We start from the raw sequence: 25,925 nt of genomic DNA on the forward strand, positions 1-25,925 counted from the left end.
CTTGGAAAAGCTACACGTAGACTGGAAGTGTGATGTCCAAGTTGTAGGGACCCACTGAGGTGACATGAGGAGGAGATGGTGATTGAGGTGTGTTGTGTCCAGTTCTTGTTTGATTGCTGTTTCTGTAGCGAATTCGAGACTTTGCATGTCCTTCCTGGAGAATAAAAAGCCTCAGGTGGCTTAGGGAGCCTGTTGGGAAAGGATGTGGGTTCTGGTATCACCCAGCCTTGCCCCTTTCAATCCATGTAACCATGGTAAGTTTGTTGAACCTCCCTCATTCATTCTGTTAACTTAAGTTTTATTGTTGGTAAAATGGGGGTGATAATCTGACTTGACAGAATTGAGAAGATCCCAACTCTGTACTTGCCCAGCAGACGTCAGACAGATGTGAGTCCCTGAGCATTGAATGTGTCCCGTGTGTTCAGCAGGCCTGGTGCCCCTCCCCTCTCAAGGCCTGCGTCCTAGTGTGTGAGAGGGGGGCATTGGGAACCACACATAGGCTACATCACTGGAGCAGGAGTGCCTGGCAGGGGATGGACACTGATAACGGGGGTGATAACTATCCAGGGGGTCTCTGGTGACATCTGAGTGGAGACTTGGCAAGCCATGTAGGTGTCTGAGGTGGTCGCTGCCGCTTGCAAAGTGCTTCTGGAATATTCCTTCCAGCGCACGCTCTGGAATGCAGAGGCACACCTGGCATTTGGGGGGTTTTCCTTGTGGCCACGCCGGGCACTGGCCTCAGCCTCTCTCTGCTTCCCTTGCAGGGTTTAACTCCCTTGTGGGGGGCGTGATGGGCTTCTCCATCCTTCTGAGCGCCGAGGTGTTCAAGCACAACTCGGCTGTCTGGTACCTGGACGGCAGCATCGGCGTGCTGATCGGCCTCACCATACTCGCCTATGGGGTCAAGTAAGTGCTGCTTCCTCTTCGCCCTCTGGGCTGCCAGGGGTGCTGTATTCCCCGCTTCTGATAACTACGTCCTGTCCCTGTGACCCTCCTGCTCCTGGGCGAGGTCAGGGACTGGAACAGCCCTGAGCAGCCGTCACACATCCTTGTGGCTGGGAGAGAAGGGAGGTAAGTGGTCCTGCCTTCAACTCTTAGTGCCAGAAGATCAGTGCCCCTTCCTTCCTCTACAGTGAGGGTCATGATGATGCACCAGGCAGGCCTGTGTGGTATCCTCACCCGTTAGCTCCCTCTGCCACCTGGGGCAGTCAGTGGGGAGGTGGTAGAGGGGGCTAAAGCACCCAGATTGAGAAAACTTTTTATAAAAGGGACTTTGTGCAGTAAGGGCTGCATGTAGAAAAACCCACCCAGGCCTTGGGTTCTAGTCCAGCCCGAGGCCACTCACTAAAGTGCCCTGTGGGCATCACTGGCTCTGTATGCAGCGTCCAGGCTGGGGTCAGCCTCTGAAAACAGTTTCTCAAGCTTTTAAACGTTAACACACTTCTCTCTCCCACCAGGATGGCTTTCATACAAGAGACAGTAAGTGTTGGTGAGGTTAAGGAGAAATCAAATCTCCATATTCTGCTGGTGGGGATATAAAATTGTTTAGCCATTTCAGGGATAGGTTAGCAGTTTCTCAAAGTGTTAAACAGAGTTGCTATTTGGCCTGGCAGTTCCACTCCTTGATACATAATCCAGAGAAATGAAAACATATCCACGTAAAAACTTACACACGAATGATCATAGTGGCATTATTCACAGTGGGCAAAAAGGTAGAAAAAACGCGTATGCCCAACATACAACCCATATGCAGGTTTTAAAGAACACAGATGTCCATTGATTAAATAAAAGGTGGTAGAGACATAGTGGAGGATTTATTCAGCCAAAAGAATGAAATACTGATTTGTGCCACAGGGATGAACCTCGAAAACACGCCCAATGGAAGAAGCCAGTTACGGAAGGCTACATGGTGCATGATTCCAGTTACAGTCAATACGTCGAATAGGCAAATCTTTAGAGAAAGTAGATTAGCGGTTGTTGTGGGGGGTAAGGTGGGGAGTGACTCCTAGTGAGTTTGTTTTTAGGGGATTGATGAAAATGTTCTAGAATTAGGTAGTGACAGTTGCGCCACCTGTGTGTACACTAAAAAGCACCGAATCACAGGAGTTTTATGGTACGTGAATTGTATTTATAGAAACAAAGCCCCCGTCTGTTCCCCAAGCCCAGGGCTGTGGAGGGTCCTTGTTGGGGTGACCGGTCTGCTTCCTCCTCGCAGGCTCCTTATCGACATGGTGCCCAGGGTGAGGCAGACACGCCACTACGAGATGTTTGAGTGAAGGTGGCCCGCACCGGCTGCCCCGCCACTGCATGAAGACTGTCAGGACCAGGAGACGTTTCCACGCAGGCAGATGGTGCCCATGTTTAACTGAACATCAGCTTCTCTCTCGGAAAGCTTGTGCTCACAGGAACGAGGTCTACCCCGCAGGTCAGACTGCCTTGCTCTCCTCCCACCACCGCCCCCGCCCGACACCGTAGGACAACACTCACCGAGCGGGGACCCTCCATGGGAACTGACCTCGTCCACCTTCTGCTATACAACAGGTTCGTGTGGGGAGGGTACACGCCCTTCTGTGGTGCTCCCAGCCTGACATGGTTAGTGACTCGCCAGGCCCACCTCCTCGGGGCCCACCTCCTCTGGTCTCCTGGCAGATTTTAAGAGAGGACCACACCCTTTGGTCCTGCACCCCTTTCCAGAACCATCGTGTAGATCACCTCCTAATTTCTATCCGTGTATTTCATTCGTTTCATACTGTTTTACTAATCCTCAGTCTAAACACTGGATTTGTTCTAAAGGAGACCATTCTATTTTTAAAGTACTTAGTGATAGATGTATGAGCTTTGCATGTATCGAACTCAGCCCCAATCCTTTCTTGTACATTCAGAGCCCAAACATATATGTGTAAACACAGGATCCCTTTTGGAGAGATGTGAAACTACAGTTTATTTGTAATAAATTATATAATCTATCCATAGATGCATAGATCTACATGCTGTGTGAAGTGGTAATGGTAGGTACATCAGTCTTCTCGTGATGGCTTCCTCCTCTGTAAGGAATTAGATGTTCTCGGTTTATGTAGCGTTAGTCGTAGACTCTGTACAAAGCAGCCGCCACATGCAACATTCTGTCCTCCAGCACTGCTGCTTGTCCAGGCAGCGGTGACCAATAAAGACCTTTTCCTGTTTTGTATGGTATGGGGAGGTGATCGCCAGAGTTGTCACTGCTGTGGGCAGGTTTTCTGTCATGGGTGAAGGACGACTTGTGCCCGGGTAGAGCCCCTGAAGGGCAGGTGGTCTATTCTAAGAGGTCACTGACCTTGGTTCAGTCTGATGCTTTCAAGAGTGCTTTTCTCCAACGGCATTCTGCAGCATGTTCTAGGGGCTGTTACCATGTCGCACACACAAAAACCAGACACTGTTCTAGTCTGGGAAATACAAGGTCCAACAGGCTCCTTTGCTGCAGGTTCTTCTTCCTGTATTTAATGTTTAATGTAGTTCCCACTGTGGAATCTTTGTGTAGCATCCTCAAAACTTAAGCACTTAAGTTATGCTCGCCTTTCTGGGGACTTGTGTCCCATCAAAGAAGATGCCAGGTGTCTCCCATGGAGTCTCTGCTCTGGGCAGCATCCAGGCACCCTGCTGTCTTCAGAGAGGCTGCACCATGGCCCTCTAGCATCACCTACAACAAGCCCCTAGTGGGAGCGTGAACTTGACCTTCCGGGGCACGTGCCTAACCAAGTGCTCATGGACCACTGAGCTCTGGGGTCAGGGTGTTCTTTTTGAGGCAGGGTAATGTGGTCCAGGTTTAATAAGCCCACAGCCAGCCTCTTAAGGGCTACCGTACTAGTACATCCTGAAGGAGTTTAAACATCCATTGTAGACCCCGGTTATCTAAAAAAAAAGAAAAGCCTAGGAGTCCACTGACAAGTCTAGTTCCCCTCTAAGTGTGTACAGGGGAGGAGGAGCGCTCCACTGTCAGTACCGGTGGATGCGATCGAAGGCAGGAGTCTTTCTTACACGGTGAACACTTACCCCTCCCCCAGTGCCTTAAACCTGCCTTCCCATCAAGGTTTCCAGCAGCGTGTCTGCAGACGGTGAAACCGCGGCCGCCAGGGCTGGGGGAGTGGCTGTATCGCACCTCGTGCACCCACCCGGACCCTCCCACCTCCCACCCCCCACAAAGTAGGTCCACCTGTCACACAAGAAAAGTTTATTGAAAAATAAAGTTCTCCCTAGTTTTCTCTACAACAGTGGAAAACAAAGCAGTGCTCTCTACGCCAGTACAGTACATGTTAACAGCAACACCTCGTTGGCAGAACCTTGCACGACTTAATCCCGGGGAACAGCAGCAAACGGCCGCTCCAGGAGCTGGCTGAAGACACAGACGCGGATGGCCATTAGCGTACAGACACTGAGCTTGCGACAGCAACTACGGCAGAAAAGATGTTACCATCTCCTTTGGCATCGGTTGTCCCACTCCCATTTGTCCTGGTCATACCTGGGCAAGACAGGGAACAAATGCTTCCCAAGTTTGCGCCATCTCAGAGGTGGGCAGAGGTGGCCGACTGCACTAGGTTCCTGTCCGGCTGTCCCAGGGAGACCTCCTGCAAGTGGTCTGAGCACCCAGGACCGCACCCCCTGACTCCCCAGACACAGGGCCCTGGTCCCCGCATGAGCACACAGCTGCCCTCCATCCCTCTGCCCTGTCTCACCAGCTGCAGGGGGCTAGGGCTCCACAAGATCTGGGGAAAATCGAGGAAGTGCTTGGAAGAAGGTGCGTTCCAATCTTACATCCACAGACATGTAAGACTGCTGATGCAGCTGAAGAGAATGCAGAAGATCTTAAAAAGACACCAACAAATTCCTCCATTTTCCACAAATGCAGTCTATCCAGAATGGCACCAAAATAATAGGAGAGGAGATAAAAAAGCCTATTTAGGGAAGTAAGAGGCTGACACCAACAGTGTGCCCCCCCCCCGCCAAAAAAAGCCAACTGACATTGAGGTGATTTGGAAAAACATCACTAAGCTAGGAGCAGCCTCTTGGAGTTCTCAAGACCCCTCGCTCTCTCCACAGAACTAACCTTTAATTTGATAGAAACATAACTAACCAGCCTGGGAGTCTGATCCTCTTGGACTGGACACTGGAGAAGCCACCCTGGCCAGCAGGGGGCAGCAAAGGGACTTCCAGGGGAATGAATATGTTCAAGAGGTCATTCCTTTTCCCTTAAGTAAAAAAAAAAAACAGACACACCTCTATTATTGCATTTCAGAGGAAGATGGGTAACTTTAAAGGGAACTGTCAGAGGATTTAATTTCCAGCTCAAAAGGTTCTGCACACACCCTGGAAGGGTTCAGAAGATGTCAGTGGGGTAGGGTCTGGCATGTGGCCACTCTATGTCAAGCTGACTAATTTTGCAGCCCAGTTCCACTTGGGGCTGAAGTCAGGCATATTTTCAAATCAGTCAGTGCATCCAGGGACACAGTACCATTTTAGCCAGCAGGGTGGACACAGGACTTGGGCATCTTAAACCTGTAATTCCTACAACATTCTATCAACTTGGAGTATCTTCCTGCACCTACAGGAATCAATGATAGGAAGTGAGCTCAGCTCTTTCCCTCAACTTTTATGAAATGTGAAAAACAACAATATTTAACATTTACTAGGACTTACTATATGCCAGACATTGCTAAACACTGAATCCTCACAAAACCCCTAAGTGCTAAGAAAGCTAGGGTAAATTTTTTTTTTCTGCATCTGACACTAGACAGCTAATTTGGCCTTTTGCCATATAAACTTGGTTTTTCCATTTTTTTGTTGAAGCCAACAAGAAGAAAAAGAACCCACCCTCCGCTTTAGGCAACTCCCACCTTCCTAGAGCAGCCTGAATCTCTTGACATCTGTCCATCTCTTCACATGAAGATGGTCTGCAGCCTAGGGGATGGGCAGGATTAGAATGAAACCACTGTGGAAATGAAAATATTCTTCAATAAATAAAATATTCCAGGCTTGGGAGAGTAACACAACCACAGCCTGTCGTTAATAGAACTTTTTTTAAAATCAAGAATTTTGGTGTGTGTGTCGGGGGTGGGTGAGGGTGGCAATGTCCCATTTATATACATATCTAGTAGGGAAACCACCCCAGGAAGGGGTGGCCTGATTGGCCTGGTCTCAAAAGCCCAAACCCGCGCATAATAGCAGTCTCTGCCTAACTGCTCACAATCACAGTTTTACTACCAGTGAGCTGCACTGGGGCGCCAAGGGAGCTTACTGGGAGGCTGATGTTTGCCAAGGAAATAAAAACAGGGGGTGCATATTATTTCCCCTTCATCATGATAGGGAGATAGAATGATTTGGGGCCAGTGCTTCCAATGAGCCCAGCAGGGCCTGCTTCCCTTCACTGCAACCCCTCACACAGGGTTGGTTCTCTGCCCCTGCCACACTCCACCAAGCACCCAATCTCCAGACAAACCCAGAGACCTGGCCAAGCAGCCTGGGAGGGTGAAGGTTGGTCTGGAGGAAGTCAACCCTCTTCTTGGGGTCCTTGTGGCTGCATGGGGGTATCTGCACACATATGCTGCGACCTGAGGAGCTTGGAGGGCATGTCTGGCATCCAGCCTGGGTTGCCCTCAGTCTCGCAAGGACAGGTCCTATCTATCTCCAAGCTGGAGGAGTCTGCTAGCTTCCTTCAACTAAACCCGATTCCAAACACCGACACCAGATTCCAAAAACCAACCCCAAAGAAAAGTGAAAAGGCACCTCAGAGAAACAATAAATATCACCAAAGAAAAGATCACTTAATACTTACAAACATATAGCAAACACAAAGTAAAAACCCAATCTAAGCAAAAATGCGAAAAGCTTCTCCCAATTGTGCATGTGCAAATCAAACTGCATACAGAAATAAATGAGGTGTTTACTGGCATGAGAAGTGTGTTTTCCCTTTCAGGAATTTTTACTCCTGAAAGTGTTTATATTTCAAAGGAAAGCTTTCTCTCCTTTAATAAATTAAACCTTTTCCCTCAAGTTTTTTAAGAACTTAAGATCACAGTGGAGGAAAAATAAATCCAAACTTTTAGGAAAAAATGTACAAAAAACTAAAAAACCAGGCAAGAGGTGAGAGATGCTCAGAGCACAGGAAGACGCTAGTCCTGACTGGGGCTATCGCTCCCTGTGGAACTGTCATCGATTACAAGGTGGTTCAGGAGTCTATCAAGATTGGCACTGGCAAAACCACCCAAGGCTTCTAGCCCACACCCTGAAAGGCGCCTTCCTCTCACATAGCAGGCAGCAATTGCAGCCCTTCCTGCACAGGGCAGATAGAGACCCCACCCTAATGTCCTCTGGGGTCACTGACCAGACTGGGGCCAAGTGTGTGGAGGCCTGGGAACCAGTATACATTTGGTGTCGCCCCTTCTGCCCTCAACAACTGGAGTGTGGGTTTCTTTGCACCAGGAGCAGCAGCCACGTCAGCCCACCCCCGGGGCAGAACTCTGGCTTACTTCCGGTCAGTACTGGGATGGGGGGAGCAAGAAGGATCTTAAGGTGGGGAAGTGCTCCCTGGGTGGCCTGACTGAGGGTCCTGGCGTAGAGAAGAGGAATTCTTGAGAAGGCAGAGTCCCTGAGCTCAGGGGCAGCCGGCAAACAATTCCTGCAGCTTCTGGAACACAAGGCCGGCACACCGTGTTTCTGAGAACTGGGCTTTCCAACCTTGCTTTCAGAGTTCCTGTGCTTGTTGTAACGGATCTCTGCCAGATGGGTTAGTCTGGCAAAGCGTGGGAAACTGGTCTCGGCCTGCAGGCTCCCCCTGCTGGTCAAACACGGGCACGCACACCCTCAGCACCAGAAACGGCCAGAAGGGCCCAGGAGAGGGCAGCACTGGCCCAGGAACTGCAGGTCTGGGCGCTAAAGCGAATTCCTTCTAGGAAGGCTGCAGCCAGGAGGCCGGTTCGTAGCAAATAGTGGTTCCCGACAGCAGGGATGGCAGCCGTTTCCTCCCCCTGCAGGAAGCACTCAAGAGCACACTGGCACTCACACCCTCTTGCCCAGTTTCCTTTCAACTTCTGCCCTTGTTTCTATTCTCAGCCAATCTATGAGGGCTGGGCCCTGGCATCCAGGCTCAGCACGGAGGTGTCCCCATAGGAGTTCTCCCCGGCACGGGTACTCGGGGGCCACCTATGGGGCGGGGGAGACCCTGGCTGCCCTAACTCCCCCGCTCCATTCTCTAAGATCCACTGAGGTTAGTCTAAGGAAAGAAGGCTGGCTGTGCATTTGATATTAATTTTATACCCAAGAAGAAGAATCGAGGAGTGGGTGGAATCTAACCTCCCATCCCTCACAGCCCCACATTCCTCCTGGGCGTGGGGGTGGGCCTCAGACTTGAGAATTCTAACCTGAACCTTGCGTCCCGAGGGCTCACCCAGCCATTAGCCGTGTCCCGCTTTTCTGCTCAGCAACCAAGCCACTCGGAATCTTCAGTGAGGGCTGGGTGGCTCATGGGACAGCTTTCAAGGGGGACATTCTGCCAGGGAGAAGGGAGCTCACTCTTACCAGCACGGAGATGCCAGGGGCATCACAGGAAACGCGCGCACGCAAAGCACTGAAGCACGGCGTGGGGGGAGGGCAGTGGGAAGGCGCTGGGGGGGAACTTGCACAAGAGCAGAGCACGGGGACGCCAGGGTTTGGTCCAACCTGCTGACCGGTTCAACACCCTCCTCCCCAGTATTTCTGCCTGGAGGAAAAGCCAGTATCAGATTCCTACCCTTTGCAAACCACACCCACACTCATAGTCAGCAGCCAAGACAGTGCACATTGATCCTGGCCTGCCCTTGCTCCCCCAGCCAACATCAAAATTTCACTGAGAGCCCCATCCCCTGGACTTTGGTGACATCGGACCGAGTGAATATAACACAAGCCCAGCTCAGGTGGTGCCACTAGTTCTTAGGGACCAGCTTCACTCCTGTCCAAATCGCAGTTCAAAGACACCCCTTCTCAAGGGGGTAAAGAGCACCACCTCCAAGTGCAAGGGTAGCTTTTAATCCTAACCAGAAATGACAGCCAAGCTGTGTGGGGGTGTGTTCCACCTTGGGGGCAGGGATGGGACAGAGGAAAGGAACCTGTCACTGCAAAGCAGCCCATCTCTGGTCCCTGCTGGGCTCTCTGGAACACACAGGCATTTCCCGGGACAACCAGGGGGTGCCTATCCCCTAGCCTCTGCCACCTGCTAAGCACAAGGAATTTCTTTTCTTTTGCCACCATCCACTTTGAGGAGCTAGGCACCCACAGCTGCCCTTGATCATGCCACCAGCCCCACGGCACACCCTGCCCAAAGCAGACAACAGTCATGTTATAGTGAAGAGGGGTGGCCCACAGAGGAAAATCAGAGAAGTAGCAAGACGCGCAATCAATCCCTCTTTGCCCTCCCCAGCTCCCCCTCCCTCCCTCCCAAATAAATAAATTAATGGGTTTAGGAATGTTCCCGTAGGAAGTTCTTTCCGACTAGCTCAACTCCCCCTCTGGTTTTGTTTTGTTTAAACGAATATTGAGATTCTCTTTTTTCACCCTGGAGCAGCTGCACAGTCTCCCCACAGTAGCTCCTCCAAAATTAAAGACCAAGTTGTGCCAGGGAGAAGCCAGGTTCCCGGCCTGAGGTTGGCTCTCGTCTTGTTTTGGTGAGAGCTCCGCTGTGATCCTTTCACCAAAATGTTCAGGCTCTGGGGAGAGTCCCTGAATGGCGTCTGTGTCCCCGGCCCACCCTGATGGGGCTGGAGCCACTGTCTCCCCCCTGGCAGAGCATGGGTGCGGGTGGAGTGGTGGCCGCTATAGACAGTCTTTACAGAGAGCCACCTGGCCCTTGATGAAGTCCCGGCAGGGGCAGATCCTCCGGTGGTGGGCGTGGGCACCGGCACAGCTGAACAGCAGGAGGTCGCCTTGAAACACACAGTGCTTGTTCTTGGGGTCGAAGGAGGGCGCCACGATGTCCTTGGCCAGCTCTGAGCTTAGGCAGTTCACCTCGTACCTGAGGAGCAAGAGGAAGGGGTTGGAGAGGCAGGGACTGTCCTCAGCCCTGGCCCCTTCTGCCACCCTCCAGTGGAGAAGGCTGTTTGGGGCTCCTGTTGGCCACCCTCTGACCCAGCCATCCTCACTTCTGGGAACCTGGGCTGGAGAAGGGCGTGCGAGTGCCTGGATGTGCATGTGGGTGTGGTATGTGTTCAAGGCTGCTTAGTGAAGCCTTGCCTGTCATGGAGAAGGACTGGAAATAACCTGAAGACTCAGCAGGTGCGGAACGGCTGGATCCCCTGTGGCTCAGCTGTGTTATCAGAGTCATACGCAGCACTTGACAAGGAGGGAGGAGTGTGAGCACCCGCATGAGAGCAAGTAATAACGGGGTGCAGTGTATCCAGGTGCGTGTGTGTGAGTGTGGGAGGCAGAGCGAGGGGGAGAGAAAGGGAGAAGAGAGAAAAAGAGAGGGAGACAGGAAGAGGGAAAGAAAGAGCAGGTATGCTAAAGACTTACCAATGGTTACTTCTGAGAAGTGGGACTGGGACAATGATATGCATTATTTAAATGCATTTTAGAACATTTTAAAACTATGTCTATTTTTAAAACTAATGCTTAGAGGGATCTCTGTTATATGACCTTAGTTTCCCGCTGGAGAGCAATCAGATGGTTTCGTGGGCATGGTGTGTCCTGGGGCCTCAATTCACGGGACCTTTGCAGCCGCCTTCCACGACTGTGGCCATAGAACATTCTACCACCCACCCCAGTCCCCAGCCCTTGAGGGTTGTGGATGTGCAGAGCAGGGACTGAGTCCAGGCCCTGATCCCGAGCCCAGGTTCTTGCTGCTCCCCCATCTTATCCCACCCGTCTGGCTGTGGGCTGCAGACCCCTGGGGTTTTGCTTCCTCAGGCTGAAACCCCTACCTAGGGGGCTCAGGAGAACAGTGTTGGCCTCTCATCTCAAAGAAGAGCCATGTAAGTTCTCTTCTTAGATGGGGTGTTCGCGTCCCACCACCTTGTCCCCCGTTGTCCCACATGCCTGGTGGGGACCAGCTCAGAGAAGGTGGTGTAGGAGGGCCAGACAGATCTGGGTTTGCATCCTGGCTTTATCTCTTATGAGCTGTGTGGCCTTGGACCAATGCCTGAGCCTCCCTGTGGCTCAGTTTCCTTTTCTGTGAAATGGGGATGAATAACCTTTGACTCACAGCGAAGGTCATGTGCTTAGTCGCATAGTCATGTCTGACTCTTTGCAATCCTTTGGACTGGAGCCCACCGGGGGCTTAGTGTCTACGGGATTTTTCAGGCAAGAATACTGGAGCGGGTTGTCGTTCCCTTCTCCAGATCATCTTCCTGACCCAGGAATCAAACCTGCATCTCTTGTGTTTCCTGCACTGCAGGCAGATTCTTTACCCGCTCACAGGGGGGCGGTACAGGGATGAAATTAATGTTTACCGAGCAGCTGGCAGAGTCCAGCTCTGAGTAAGCATTCAACACATGAGAGCTAGCATGATCACTCCCGCTGGCAGATGCTGGGTGGACTGCCACCTTCTGCCCTCACCCCACACTGTGAATTTACACACATGGCAAGTGTCTCCATTTTGCTTTGTTCACAGAAGTCCTGATTCCTGCTGACAGGGAAGGGATTTGGGCGGGGAGCCTGAGGTTTCCTGCCACTTCTGGAAAGCTTCCAAATGTTGGGAGAAAAGCATCTGACCCCCACCCCCTCCCAGTGTCACTCCTGCCTGCTCGTCTTCCTTGAGCCCACTAACAGCCTGGGCCCACCTGCCCCCTTGCCAGCATTAATCTGTGATTTCCAGCGCATCTCCTGGGCTTCCGGTGAGTTCTCTGAGGCTGCCAGCCCAGCTCCTGGCTCTCAGGAGGGCAGCACCCCCTCCTGTCCTGGGCAGTCGCCAGGGAGCTTTGTGACTTCGCTAAGTGGCCTAACACTTCCTGATGTTAGGTGTGCCAGCTGGGAGACGGAAGCACCTAGAGGGTTAGGGTCATGGCAAAGGCAAGGAGCTGGGGGCTCTACGGACTTCAAGTCAGAGTCAGGGCCCACCGGTCCCATTTCCTGGCCGACACTGAAATGGAGTCCCCGCAGCCCAGTGAAGTCTCCACATGGAATGTAGCCTCGGGATCCAGATTTGTGCTTATGCTATTTATGTATTTAGGTGAATCACGGCAGCTACTGTGTCTTAACTCAAGCCATCTGCCTGGCACACGGCTCATCAGGGGCGTGAAGCCTCCAGAACTCATCTCGGACCCCGTGGTGAGTGGGAGGGACTGTTAAGAGCCAGGGAGAAACACGCCTGCTCCTGGCCTCAGACTCCAGGCCCAGCGTACCATGGTGTGAGCACATGTGCCTGTGGCCACGGGGCTGCAGCAGCAGTAGCCTGTCCAAGGCCGATGTCCAAAGACCACCGCAAAGCACTCGAATAGCGAGCGTTCCCCAGAGCCACGGGTGACCGGGCCCAGAGGCTCAGCTGAGTGGTGGTGGGGCCACCCTCGGATGCGACCCAATCCCTGGCCTGGGGTCTCGGTCCCACGCCCAGGCCTGCAGAGAGGCCCCTCGCGCATCCTTGCTGAGCTCAGCAGGGGGAAGGGACCTTCCCAATCGCTAGAGCACATCCTCACCCCCACGAGGCCCCTTGCCCCCAGGGCGTGTGCTGCTGTCCCGCCTCTGTCCCTAACTGTCTGTCCTGCCACACACACCTCGTGCTGTTTCCATCTCACACACACACACACACACACACCCCTTGTGCTGTTTCCATCTCACACACACACACACACCTTGTGCTGTTTCCATCACACACACACACACCTTGTGCTGTTTCCATCTTACACACACACCTTGTGCTGTTTCCATCTCACACACACACACCTTGTGCTGTTTCCATCTCACACACACACACACACACACACACACCTTGTGCTGTTTCCATCTCACACACACACACCTTGTGCTGTTTCCATCTCATTCACACACACACACACACCTTGTGCTGCTTCCATCTCACACACACACACACACACACACCTTGTGCTGTTTCCATCTTACACACACACCTTGTGCTGTTTCCATCTTACACACACACCTTGTGCTGTTTCCATCACACACACACACACACTCCTTGTGCTGTTTCCATCTTACACACACACCTTGTGCTGTTTCCATCTCACACACACACACACACACACCTCGTGCTGTTTCCATCACACACACACACACACACACACACACACACACACCCCTTGTGCTGTTTCCATCTCACACACACACCTTGTGCTGTTTCCATCACACACACACACACACACACACACACCCCCCTTGTGCTGTTTCCATCTCACACACACACACACACACCTTGTGCTGTTTCCATCACACACACACACACACACACACACACACACACCTTGTGCTGTTTCCATCTCACACACACACACCTTGTGCTGTTTCCATCTCACATACACACACACACCTTGTGCTGTTTCCATCTCACACACACACACACACACACACACCTTGTGCTGTTTCCATCTCACACACACACACACACACACCCGTTGTGCTGTTTCCATTCTGCAGCCCTGGGGTGCTCGCCTCTCTCTCTCTAACTGCCCTCAACGTCTTCTCTCACAGGATAGGACTGGGGCTTCTGAGGCCCTCAGCCCTCGCCGGAGAGCTTAGAGCTCTTGAAACAAGAAAAAGGCCAAGCCTCCTCCTTCCCATGGGGCTGCCTATTTCCCAAGAGGACAGAAGCCCCGCAGCCCTCTCCACACACACCCATGCAGGATGAAAGGAGGAGGCCGGGCCCCACCTGCTGGTCTCCCTCCTCCCCACCTCCTCCCCCCCTCCACCTTGCTAATCCTAGCTCGTATCCACCAAGTCTCCCCAAGCTCCCTTGTCACCGCTCTGAGGCATTAAGGCACCACAGAGCTCACAGTCCAGGCTTCATGGCTTAGAATTCCTCTTCAAAGAAGAAATAAAAAACCACCCCAAACTCAATACATTAATATTCTAGAGGATACACCTGGTAAAGGTAGCAACATTACAAAGGAGGTCTTCCACTAACATGTGTTTCTGTTTCTGGGGGTGAGGTGCTCCCCCCGGACCCCATCAGCATGGACTCCAGCTCTTTCTAGGATTTCTGTCCTCTGACCTCACAGGGCCTGGTCTGGGTCAAGTGAGGTCTCACCTGAATCACGTGTGCTCTGTGCACAGGGGTTTGTGGTCGCGTCTCGGTCACTCCCATAGCCGCACCTGAGCAGGAGCCCCAAGACCAGCTGCCTGACTCCCTGAGCCAAAGTGACAGCACGGGACCCTTGACATCTGTCACATCAAGGCATGCTGCACGGCCGGGGACACCCGGAGGCGGAAAGGAGCTTAAACTCAGAGCCAGGCCCCAAGCCGGAGGAGAAGCGGCAGCAGGGCTGGGAGGGGCCGCTCACTGCTAAGTGGCCATGAACATGGATCAGCCAGGATGGCTGTGCTGAGGAGGCACTCAGCAGACCTGCCAGAGAGCTACAACATTATCAGTATTTACAAATGCAGAAACGAAGGCATTCAACAGGGCTCTTATGTTCAGAAAATTAATTTCAGGCAGCTCTATTGCAAAATTAGCATTCGCAGCAGCCTTCTAGGGAGAAAACCCACAGATCTACAAGGGGATAGGTGGCAGGGGGCTGCTAGGTAATGCCTTGGCAAAGGGCCTGGCCCAAGGTAGCCCCTCACCCAGTCCTTCTTCTCCCCTGGGCTCAGCCTGGTGTACGGGATTGCCGGGATTGCTGGTGAGGAGTGGGGTGGGGTTTGAGGTGGGGGCGGGGGACTGGCTTTTCTGGTCGCAGCCTGGCGACTTCAGGCCTGCTCTGTGGCCCACATCCTGGAGGAAAGGACTTTGCCGTATACTGGCTCACCATCACTGGGGATGTCCCTATTTTACAGGTGGGAAGATTGACAGAACAGAGGAAATGGGTCCATTGGCTCCCCTTCCTGTTCCCCTACAGGCTCGCTGGGGCGCTGGGCTCTCTGAGCCCCCGGCCTGGCCAGGAAGGCCCACGCCTCTGAGCAGCCCCATCAGGGTTGCCTCCTCCAGAGGTAGGCGGGGCTGCACGTGGACAGTTGGGAGTGGACGCCTAGCAGTCTGTCCCTAGTAACGCCAGACTTCCTGTCAAACAGAGGGAGACACTCAGGGTTCTCAGGAAGCCACCTTGGTACAGGAGTGGTCTGCAACCGGGGTGAGTGGGAAGCTCCTCCTGCACTTAGAATTGGGGACATGTACTCTGGAGGTAGAAGCTTCTAGCATCACAGACATCAGACTAGCGCTGCCTCTCACATGGCTGCAGAACAGGATGCCGACCAACTCTGCTGGTCTGGCCTCTATTCTGCTGGTGGAATTGAGGCCACCTCTGATCCTGGTCTTCATGTAAAAAAAAAAGAGAAAAAATAGAATCCCCCGAGTCCCTACTCAGGAAAGGAGCCCTGCAGGCAAGATGCTAGAGATCACGTTTCCTCTCTGAAAAGGATTTTACACCTTATTACTTGAGGTGAGCATAATAAGGCTTACAGGCAGGGCCAGGCCAGCTCAGACCACGGTGCCCAGATAAATGCAGTGGCCAACTGTGCTCTAACAGGGCGTGAAGCCAGAATGGAGACCTGTAAGCCTGGAGCCCTGAGTCCACGCTGTTCCCTAAGACTGGGGCAGGGGCTTCCCTGGTGGCTCAGGTGGTAAAGAATCTACATGCCGTTGCAGAAGACACAGGTTTGATCCCTGGGTGGGGAGGAACCTACATGCCAACCTGTGTACCACAACTGCTGATCTGTGCTCCAGAGCCTGGAAGCAACCAACTACTGAGCCCACGTGCCACAAAGCAACTGAGCCCAGGCTCCACAACTACTGAAGCCTGAGTGCCTGGAGCCCACGCTCCACAACAAAAGAAGTCACTGCAATGAGAGGCCCATGCGCCACAACCAGAGTAGTCCTCACTCGCTGCAACTGGAGAAAATTCTGTGCAGCAACAGAGACCCAGCGCAGCTAATAAATAAGTTACAAAAAAAGACTGGGACCAAATGACTGCTCTGCAGAATATCTGGGGTTGGGAGAACAAATCCCCTAGGGGAAAACACCACATTGGAGCTATTAAGGTTGGGAGGGAGGTGATGGGTAATTAACTAGGTTGTGGCCCAGTAAGTGAAAGTCGATCAGTCATGTCCAACTCTTTTCGACCCCATATACAGTCCATGGAATTCTCCAGGCAAGAATACTGGAGTTGGTAGCCTTTCCCCTCTCCAGGGGATCTTCCCAACCTGGGATCGAACCCACATCTTCCTCATTGCAGGTGGAATCTTTACCAGCTGAGTCACAAGCCCAGGGTGGGTGCGATAAATATCGAGGCACAGATTTAGCCCTGACTGAGGTCATGAGTCAGAGGCCGGAAGAAACCTCAGATGAAAGTCTGGAAAATGCCAAACTCAAAATGCCACCACAAAAGGAAATTAACGGTGTTCCTGACAGTAACTGCTTCCCTGGTAGCTCAGTGGTAAAGAACTCGCCTGCCAGTGCAGGAGAGGCGGGCTCATTCCCTGGGTCTGGAAGATGCTCTGGAGAAGGAAACGGCAACCCACTCCAGTACTCTTGCGTGGAGAATCCTATGGACAGAGGAGCCTGGCAGACTACAGACCACGGGGTGGCAGGGTTGAACATGACTTATCGACTAAACAACAGCAACTGTAAGTAACAGAAGCAGCACAAGGGAAGCAACGCTGGTGCGAGAGACCCCACTGGGCGACTCTGGGCTGTGATCCCAGGGCTGTGCCCGCCACCCTGCTCGGGGACCCTCAAGGACCTGGCAGGGCCAGGCTCACAGCCGCTGTGAGGCACTCACTCCACAAGGGCTGGAATAAAGTGCAAAGGGGATGGGGCTGCAGGAGGGGAGGGCAGCAGGGGATTTGCTGTGGGCAGTTCTGTGCCAGGTCCTTGCCCATATTTTTCTTTCCTCCCTGACTCCAGGGTTGAATCACTCTGCTAGATGCCATCTGGGGACCTGGCTTCAGCCTGGGACCTCAGGGGCGGGTCCATCCATGCTTGCGGTTCTGGGCCCATCTCGCCTCTTACGCTTCTTGGGTATGAATTAGCTAACTGACACCTCCCACCATCTCGAAGCCCAGACTTGGCATTATTTATGCACATACAACACCCCCATTTGAATTCTAAATGTATCAGCAGGCCAGGTGAGCCCATCTACCTAACAGTAAAAATGCTAGGCCAACTTTCTCTGGGTAGGGGGAGACGTGGTGTGACCCGCTCCTTCTCCACAATTTATTCCAACAGCCCCTGAACCTAGAGCCTAGAAACGCAAACTTCATCCCTGTCAACCCAACTGTAAGCCCGAGGCGAGCTGGAGGCGGAGCCGCCCCTCCGCGCTCTGGCACTTACTTCAGCAGGTCCTTGTCCTTGTTGAGATGCTGGAAGAAGGACGGCTCACAGATGAGCTGGTTCTCCTGACACACCTGCTTGCAGGACTGCCCGGGCTCAGCAAATTTTACCTGTAGGGCACTCAGGGGCGGCCACATCACTTGCCCGTGGCAGAAGTCCTAGAATGACAATGAAACTGTTAGTCAAGGGACCAGGGATGCAAGCGGGGGATCCTCAGTCTGCCAAACAGTCCCAACAAGCTGGGGCACCGGCTATGCGAGAGCAGAGAGGGGCAGCGGATGGGAGCCAGATGGACTCAGGTTGGGATCGCAGCTAGAACACGGCCTTGGCCTTGACACCTCTAATCACCAGCTTCCTATGCCCAGCACCGCGCCTGCAGTAACAGGAGCTATCCCTTCATGTCACTGTCCATGATGATACAGTCGAGCTATTTAAAGTCTCCGCCCCTGAAGACCCATCTCCAGGCCCACGTTCACCAGCTGTTCTGTTCCCTCTGCCCTAATTCCTAAGACATTTTCAGCGACTACCTAATTTGACATAGAATTTAACAACAGTTACCTAATATAACACTGTTTTGTGAGTGCTAGTTTCAACTCAGGGAAGCAAAAGAGGTCTGTAGGTCTCTGGAATAGAACCTACTGTGGGGACATGGTCTTGATAGAAGCTCAGTTGGTTGAAACAATTATAACACAAATTCAATAGCTAGAGAAGCTGTCTGAGGATGTGGGATAGGAGGTGAAGTCACCTGGTACCCCCTAAGAGGAGAGGCACCCGGAGGCAGGGGAGGTGGGGGTGTGCTCAGGATGGGGCTGGTCGGTCATTCCCAGGATCTACAGGGAGCGGGGGAAATGCACACGTCCAAGGGAGTCATGGGCGGGGAGGACCAGGAGGAAACGCGTGCAGCATGGATAAGCTGAGCGGAGAGGAGAAAGGTGAAGTGGGACCAGGGATAGGGCAGGTGAGGAGCAGGAACTCTCCCCGACCTGGGACCCCAGCTTTCATCTCAGCCATGCCAGGAGCAAGTCTGAACAGGTACCGGGGGTGGGAACTCAGATACCACTGGCACCCAGAGCCCGCTCTGCTTGAATGTTGCTGATGGAACCCTAGTCAAAGCCTTCCAAATCTCTGGGCCATCCAACCTGCAGAAGACAAGCTGTGTTTAACTTCTTTGGGGGTGGGCTAGACCTCGGGGTACCCAGTGATGGTTAGGATCCTGGGCTCTCAATTCTACTTGGAGGAATGCACCCCAAACATATGGGACACATAGGGCAAAGAAACATACTCAGGACACGAGGAAACCTATGCAATATTGTCGAGAGGAGAAGTGAAAGACTTGAAACAACCTAAAGGTTGTATATAAACAGGTTGTATTAAAAGGTTGTGTTTAAACACCTAGAGTCAGACATCTTGGAGTGTGAAGTCAAGTGGGCCTTAGGAAGCATTATCATCAACAAAGCTAGTGGAGGTGACAGAAATCCAGCTGAGCTATTTCAAATCCTAAAAGATGATGCTATTAAAGTGCTGCACTCAATATGCCAGCAAATTTGGAAAACTCAGCAGTGGCTATAGGACTGGAAAAGGTCAGTTTTCATTCCAATCCCAAAGACAGGAAATGCTAAAGAATGTTCAAGCTATCGCACAATGGCATTCATCTCACACATTAGCAAAGTAATGCTCAAAATTCTCCAAGCTAGGCTTCAAAAGTATGTGAACCAAGAATTTCCAGATGTTCAAGTTTGATTTAGAAAAAGGCAGAAGAACTAGAGAGCAAATGGCCAACACCCATTGTATCATAGAAAGAAAAGATAATTCCAGAAAAATATCTACTTCTGCTTCATTGACTAAGCCAAAACCTTTGACAGTGTGGATCACAACAAACTATGGAAAATTCTTAAAGACATGGGAATTCCAGACCACTTTACCTGCCTCTTGAGAAAGCTGCATGCAGGTCAAGAAGCAACAGTTAGAACCGGACATGGAACAATGGACTGGTTCCAAATCGGGAAAGGAGTACGTCAAGGCTGTATATAGTCACCCTGCTTATTTAACTTATATGCAAAGGACATCATGCGAAATGCCAGGCTGGATGAAGCACAAGCTGGAATCAAGATTGCTGGGAGAGATATCAACAACCTCAGATATGCAGATGACACCACCCTTATGGCAGAAAGTAAAGTGGAACTAAAGAGTCTCTTGATGAAAGTGAAAGAGGAGAGTGAAAAAGCTGGCTTAAAACTCAATATTCAAAAACCTAAGATCATGGCATCCAATCTCATCACTTCATGGGAAATAGATGAGGAAACAAGAGAAACAGTGACAGACTTTATTTTCTTGGGTTCCAAAATCACTGCAGATGGTGACTACAGCCATGAAGTTAAAAGATGGTTGCTCCTTTGAAGAAAAGCTATGACAAATCTAGACAGCATAAAAAAGCAGACACATTACTTTGTTGACAAAGGTCCATCTAGTCAAAGCTATGGTTTTTCCAGTAGTCATGTATGGAGGTGAGAGTTGGACCATAAAGGCTGAGCACTGAAGAATTGATGCTTTTGAACTGTGGCGTTCAACAAGACTCTTGAGAGTCCCTTGGACTTCAAGGAGATCAAACCAGTCAATTCTAAAGAAAATCAGTCTTGAATATTCATTGGAGGGACTGATGCTGAAGCTCCAATACTTTGACCACCGGATGGGAAGAGCTGACTCATTAGAAAAGACCCCGATGCTGGGAAAGATTGGAGGCAGGAGGAGAGGGGGAAACAGAGGATGAGATGGCTGGATGGCATCACCAACTCGATGGACATGAGTTTGAGCAAACTCTGGGAGTTGATGATGGACAGGGAAGCCTGGTGTGCTGCAGTCCACAGGAGGGGCTGAACTGAAGTAAAATAATCTAAAGGTTGTATTTAAACAGGTAACTGTTCAGATACAAAGAAAATCAAGCAATGTAACAGGTTACTATGCCCTGACATGGAAATATGCCCAGTACAAATTGAGAAGAGAAAAAAATAGGTCGAATGCTGGTATATAATGTGTTTCCATTTGTGTCAATACACATAATCAGGCCTGTGTTCCTGTAAGAATATCTCTGGCATCACAAAGAAGAGGAAATGGGTAACGGGGTCAGGGATCATCAGGGAATTTGCTTTTCAATGTACGTCCTTCTGGAATATTCTTTTTCCTCTTGCTTTCTGTCTATCCTCTTTGTGGATGGGGAGCTGGTTAACCATCTCAGGCTTTCAGAACTGGAGCCAGCAGGGACAGGTTCCATGCTCGCCCTGTTGGTCACGTGGAGCATTACAGGAGGACTGGGCCCTGCAGGGTCCCTGAGCAGTGAGGTGGGTAAAGCCCCAGAATGCAGGCCAGAGCTACATCCAGGGGGCCCTTCTGTGCTGTTTGCATTTTTCCTCTTTCAAATCTCAGCTTCCTCATTAGAAAAATGTAGGTGATGAAACTGATGGTATCTTATGGTTCCTGCTTCTCCCCACTTCCTTCCAAAAAGAGGTGATGCTATTACACGTGGAGGAAGGTAACCGGCAAGTAGGCTTCTATTCCAGTCTCCTCATCAGGGCTTGCGATCCCACCAGCAAGATGAACTTGCTGTCAGCTCCCACATTACATCCTGTCATGTGAGGATGCACATGCTTGAGCCTGAGTGAGTGTGTGCTCAGTGGCTTCAGACTCTGCAGTGCCACTGACTACAACCCGCCAGGCTCCTCCGTCCATGGGATTCTCCAGGCAAGAATACTAGAGTGGGTTATCATTTGCTCCTCCAGGAGATCTTCCCAACCCAGGGATCCAAACCCTCCTGCATCTCCTGCATTGGCAGGCGGGTTCTTTACCACTGGCACCACTTGGGAATCCCAAGTGAGTTTGGGGCTTAACAAATATTTCACAGCATGAGGTCAGGAAACCTAGAGCCTTAATTTGTATCAGCTGAAAATAGAAGACTCCAGAAGGGTCTAATAATTCAGAGATGATAGAAACGCACTGGTTTAATAGGATCTAGTTTAAGGTTTTGACAGCCCACAGAGCAGGACAGTATGCAGAGTGTCCTCCTATCTCACAGCCCAGGGCTGGAAGACCTCGTCTAGTTCTTCAGATTTGTGATCATCTTCAGCATAATCCATGGAGTTGCTAAGGCCTGTGTAACACAATTATTTCAGTCTTGACCCCGTTACTAAGGGTGACAGCATGATGGGAGACCCAGGCACCCTGAATGGGAACCCTGAGTGTTCCCTGGTGGCTGTCACTCTCTAACCAGGCAGGGTATGGAAACTTACTGGCTGAACTTTGAAAATATGTCCATCAAATAGGAAGGAAGACACATGATGATCAACATAGTTATTGCTGATCAAAGCTGAGCATGTACATGGATATTTGGAAAAGGTTAAGCATTGGTTTTTTGGTTTGTTTTTCTGGCTGGCTACTGTAAGCAAAAGAACTGATGCTTCTGCACTTTGGTGTTTGAGAAGACTCTTAAGAGTCACTTGGACTTCAAGGAGATCAAACCAGTCCATCCTAAAGAAAATCAGTCCTGAATATTCACTGGAAGGACTAATGCTGAAGCTGGAGCACCAATACTTAGGCCACCTGATGCAAAGAGCTGAGTCATTAGAAAAGACCCTGATGCTGGGAAAGATTGGAGGCAGGAGGAGAAGGGGACGACAGAGGATGAGATTATTGGATGGCAACACTGACTCAATGGACATGAATCTGAGCAAGCTCTGGGAGTTGGTGATGGATAGGGAAGCCTGGCATGCTGAGTCCATGGGGTTGCAGTGTCAGACATGACTGAGTGACTGAACTGACCAACTGTAAGCAACTTTGCCTATAATTCTTTAGGAGAAATCTGATAGCATTTATGGCCTTTAAGTATTATAATAAAGAGATTCAAAGTCTAATGGACACCAAAGCCTACTGTGTGACTGTACACAACAGGCAAACAACTTGGAAACCTAGATCACTGGACACCACGACAGCTGAAGATGCAAACGCTGGCTTTTACAGCTTGGTAAGAACACTGCAGAATGTCCCTCCTACAGGCAGTGAGAGCTGAGGGTGGTGTCTACACCTACTGAGTCTGGTGGACTCTTAACAGACTGCTTCTTATTCATTCTGAGCCTCATGTGGTTATGTGACGCTGTCCAAGGGACAAAACTGAAACGGGGAGAAAGATTCTTCCATGTTAAACTAGGAGGTGGTGGGGCCAGGGAATGTGCTTCCGATCTGAGACCTAGATTTGAGGCCTGGCCTCACCAGGGCGGGGTCTCCGGCACACTGCTCAGTCTGGTCCTGCCTCCATTGCTGGTCCATACGGAATGATGCTGCCAGACTGTGGGGGATGCAGCTAAGCTGAAGGCTGGCAAACAGCAGGCGCTCCCTTAATGCTCATCACCCTCCTCTGGTCCCTCTGTGGAGGCGGGGCCCGTGCCCTCTACTGGACTCTGGAGGCACTGCAGCACTGGCATGGGCAGAAGCGGGGCAGCGCTGGATACACGGAGCACTGAGCCTTGTCCCAAGCAGGGCAGACCTAGCCCACCTGCTCAGTTCGTAATAAACCCCTGCAGCCCCCAGTGCGGGTTCTCTTTATCAGGAGAGCTTAACTCAGCTCCACATGAACTCTTGGGTCCCGGTCACCCTTGCTTTGGCTCAGCGGGGGCTGGTCCGGTATCCTCTCACTAGTCTTCTGGGTACCAGTAGGACCAGAACTAATGAAGATATATCGGTGGGGACGTAAACAGGTGCAGCCACTGTGGAAAGCAGTATGCAGGTTCCTCCAAAAACTAAAACTAGAGTTGTCACATGATCCAGCAATCCCAGTCCTGGGCGTACACCTGGAGAGCACGCTAATTTGAAGGTACAGATGCCCCCCCCGTGTTCACAGCAGCACTACAACGGCCAGGACATGGACACAACCTAAATGTCCATGGAAAGACAAATGGCAAAAGAAGGTATGATAGACATACATACACATGATGGAATGCTACTCAGCCATGAGAAAGAACGAAACAATGCCATTTGCAGCAACAGGGATGGACCTAGAGTGCCATATTAAGTCAGAAGGAGAAAGATCACTGCCATATGATATCACTCATATGTGGAATCTAAAATAAGGTGCGTGACTTTGTCTATGAAACAGAAACAGACTCACAGAAGCAGAGAACAGGCTTACTGTTACCAAAGAGGGCAGGGGGGTGAGGGAAAGCTGGACTGGGAGTTTGGGACGAGCAGATGCAAACTATTATATATATGTAAAACTGGATCACTCTGCTCTACACCAGAAACCACAGTACCTTGTAAGTAACTATACTTCAATAAAATAAAATAAGAAAGAAAGAAACAGGGAAAATAGCAGCAGGCCCTTTTTAAGGCTTGGTGAACCATGTGGAAAGCCTGAAGGTGAACAGGCTTGAAGAGAGGGAGAATGAAAGCGTCCCCAGTCAATGTGGCAACAGGTAAGGCAGGAGGGAGTGGGGATCTGAGTTATGGTTCCGGCTCCCAGCTGCGGGACTTCACAAATGCCCCTCAAGTTCCCTCTGCCTGCTTTCACATCTAAAATGCAGATAATACCATTTGTCTTTCGGTCCTTATATAACTCCTATGAGATAAAAAATGAAGTGACTCTTAAGAGGGTACCCATCAAAGTGTTAGTCGCTCAGTCATGTCCGACTCTTTACAACCCCATGGAACACAATCCACCAGGCTCCTCTGTCCATGGAATTCTCCAGGCAAGAGTATTGAAGTGGGTTGCCATTCCCTTCTCCAGGGGATCTTCTCGATCCAAGGATTGAACCCAGGTCTCCTGCACTGAAGGTGGATTCTTTACCATGTGAGCCACCAGGGAAGGCAAGAGGGCACCGAGAGATGTTAAATATCCCAAGGTAGAACATTATTTGCTGCCAGGGTTCAGAGGGAAACGTCGAGTTGCCTGGATTACCTATGACAATCGTCCACAAGGGCCATCTCTTTGTCCAGCTGCTTGCAGGGCACAACTGACACTTTGTCATAAACCTCTTCTCACCCCAAGTGCCCAGCCCCACTGGGTACTCACAGAAAGTGAGAGGTCCTCTGTTTCACTCAACCTCAGCATCAGCTAACAGGGCAACACCAACTGGCCTCGTCTCCTTGTTCACTCATTCAACTCACTCGTTTGTTCATTTGACAAATACTGTACTTGCTATGAAGCAGGAAAGCATAAGGGTTTGGCGTTTGGATTGCTTAGCTTTGAATCTCAGCTCCTCCGAGCAGCTGAGTGGTCTTGGCAAGCCCCATAACCCTTCTTTGCCTCAGTTTCCTCAACTGTAAAATGATGAAAATGTCAGCAACCACCTCAGAGAGCTGTGGGGAGAGCGGGAGTAAATTTATTATACTGTGTAAAGTACTCAGAAATGTGCATGACCAAACACCATGGGTTGGCTCTTACTGTTATTATGAGCAAGGCACTTTTCTATGCCCTTGGGGATGACTTGGTTAAAAAAAAAAAAGGAACTAAAACACCTGCCTTTATAGAGCTTCTTTTCAGTGAGGGAGACAGAGAAACAAAATAAATAAATTATATGTAATGTTAAAAGCTAGTAATTTCTCTAAGTAAGAATGAAGTGAAGATAAGGAATTGGAACTGTTGGGGAAGAGGGTATTCAGATAAGGCATCACTGAGAATGCAACATTCAAGAAAAGACCTGAGGAAGGAAAAGTATGGGCCATGCAAGTGTCTGGGAAGGACATAACAGAAAGCAGCAAACGAAGCGCGAAGGCCGTGACAGCAAAGGGTCCGGCAGGTTCCAGGAGGAGCGGGCAGTTCCACGCAGCCTGAGCTCTGTGTGTGTGCGTGTGCCCATACGTGTGTGGTGTGCATATGCGTGTGTGTGCATGCGTTGGGGGTTGGAAGTAGGAAGAGATGGTATCTGGGAGGTCAGAGCACCCAGAGCTTGGGGCGGGGGGTTGGGGGTGGTTACCCATATAAAGCCTTGGCTTTTCCTTGCAGTGAGATAGAAGCTACTGGAGAATTCTGGGCAGAGGAGTGACAGGATCTGCTGAGCTGAGAACAGTAGACAGCAGCAGAAGCAGGAACAGAGAAACAGTTAGGAAGCAACACAGCAGTGCAGACTCAGAGAGAGAGAGGACAGCCTCAGGCATCTTTTTCCAACAAACCTCCCTGAAATGCTCATAGGGTGGCTTTGAAAGGTCTCTCAGGCATCCATTCAAAACTTAACAAACAACTATTAAAACTTGCCCTGGGTGCTGGAAATCTGAATGTGAATGAGACAGAGTCTCTGGGGACAAAAGCCCACATTAAAAAAAATTACAGAACAGTACACAACAGATGTCCAACCAGGATGTAAAGGCCACTGAGAGGAGAGAGAGAATTAACTCTGGGGACAGGAAGGGGTGGGAGTAGTGTCAGTGAAGGCTTCCAGGAAATAGGGACTTCCGGGCTGGGTTTGGTAGGCTAAATAGGAGTTAGCGACTTAGCACAAACACAGTGTTTTGCAGATAA

General features: G+C 50.9%; 2 protein-coding genes across 2 annotated transcripts in view; one reads left to right on the forward strand and one right to left on the reverse strand.

The window, feature by feature from the left end:
- Positions 1–2,276, forward strand: part of TMEM163 (transmembrane protein 163) — a 277,527-nt gene extending 275,251 nt beyond the window's left edge. Inside the window, exons 7-8 of the mRNA XM_068969547.1 lie at positions 765–906; positions 2,216–2,276. Coding sequence (XP_068825648.1) covers positions 765–906; positions 2,216–2,276 — 203 coding nt within the window. The remainder of the gene's footprint in view (positions 1–764; positions 907–2,215) is intronic.
- A 7,318-nt stretch (positions 2,277–9,594) lies between these two features.
- MGAT5 (alpha-1,6-mannosylglycoprotein 6-beta-N-acetylglucosaminyltransferase) overlaps positions 9,595–25,925 on the reverse strand; it is a 238,563-nt gene continuing 222,232 nt past the window's right edge. Inside the window, exons 15-16 of the mRNA XM_068968274.1 lie at positions 17,429–17,586; positions 9,595–10,015 (exon numbers count right to left, since the gene is read on the reverse strand). Of these exons, the coding sequence (XP_068824375.1) occupies positions 9,817–10,015; positions 17,429–17,586 (357 nt within the window). The 3' untranslated portion in view covers positions 9,595–9,816. The remainder of the gene's footprint in view (positions 10,016–17,428; positions 17,587–25,925) is intronic.

The sequence above is a fragment of the Capricornis sumatraensis genome, chromosome 3, assembly GCF_032405125.1.
Source record: "Capricornis sumatraensis isolate serow.1 chromosome 3, serow.2, whole genome shotgun sequence".
NCBI classification, from domain to species: Eukaryota; Metazoa; Chordata; class Mammalia; order Artiodactyla; family Bovidae; genus Capricornis; species Capricornis sumatraensis.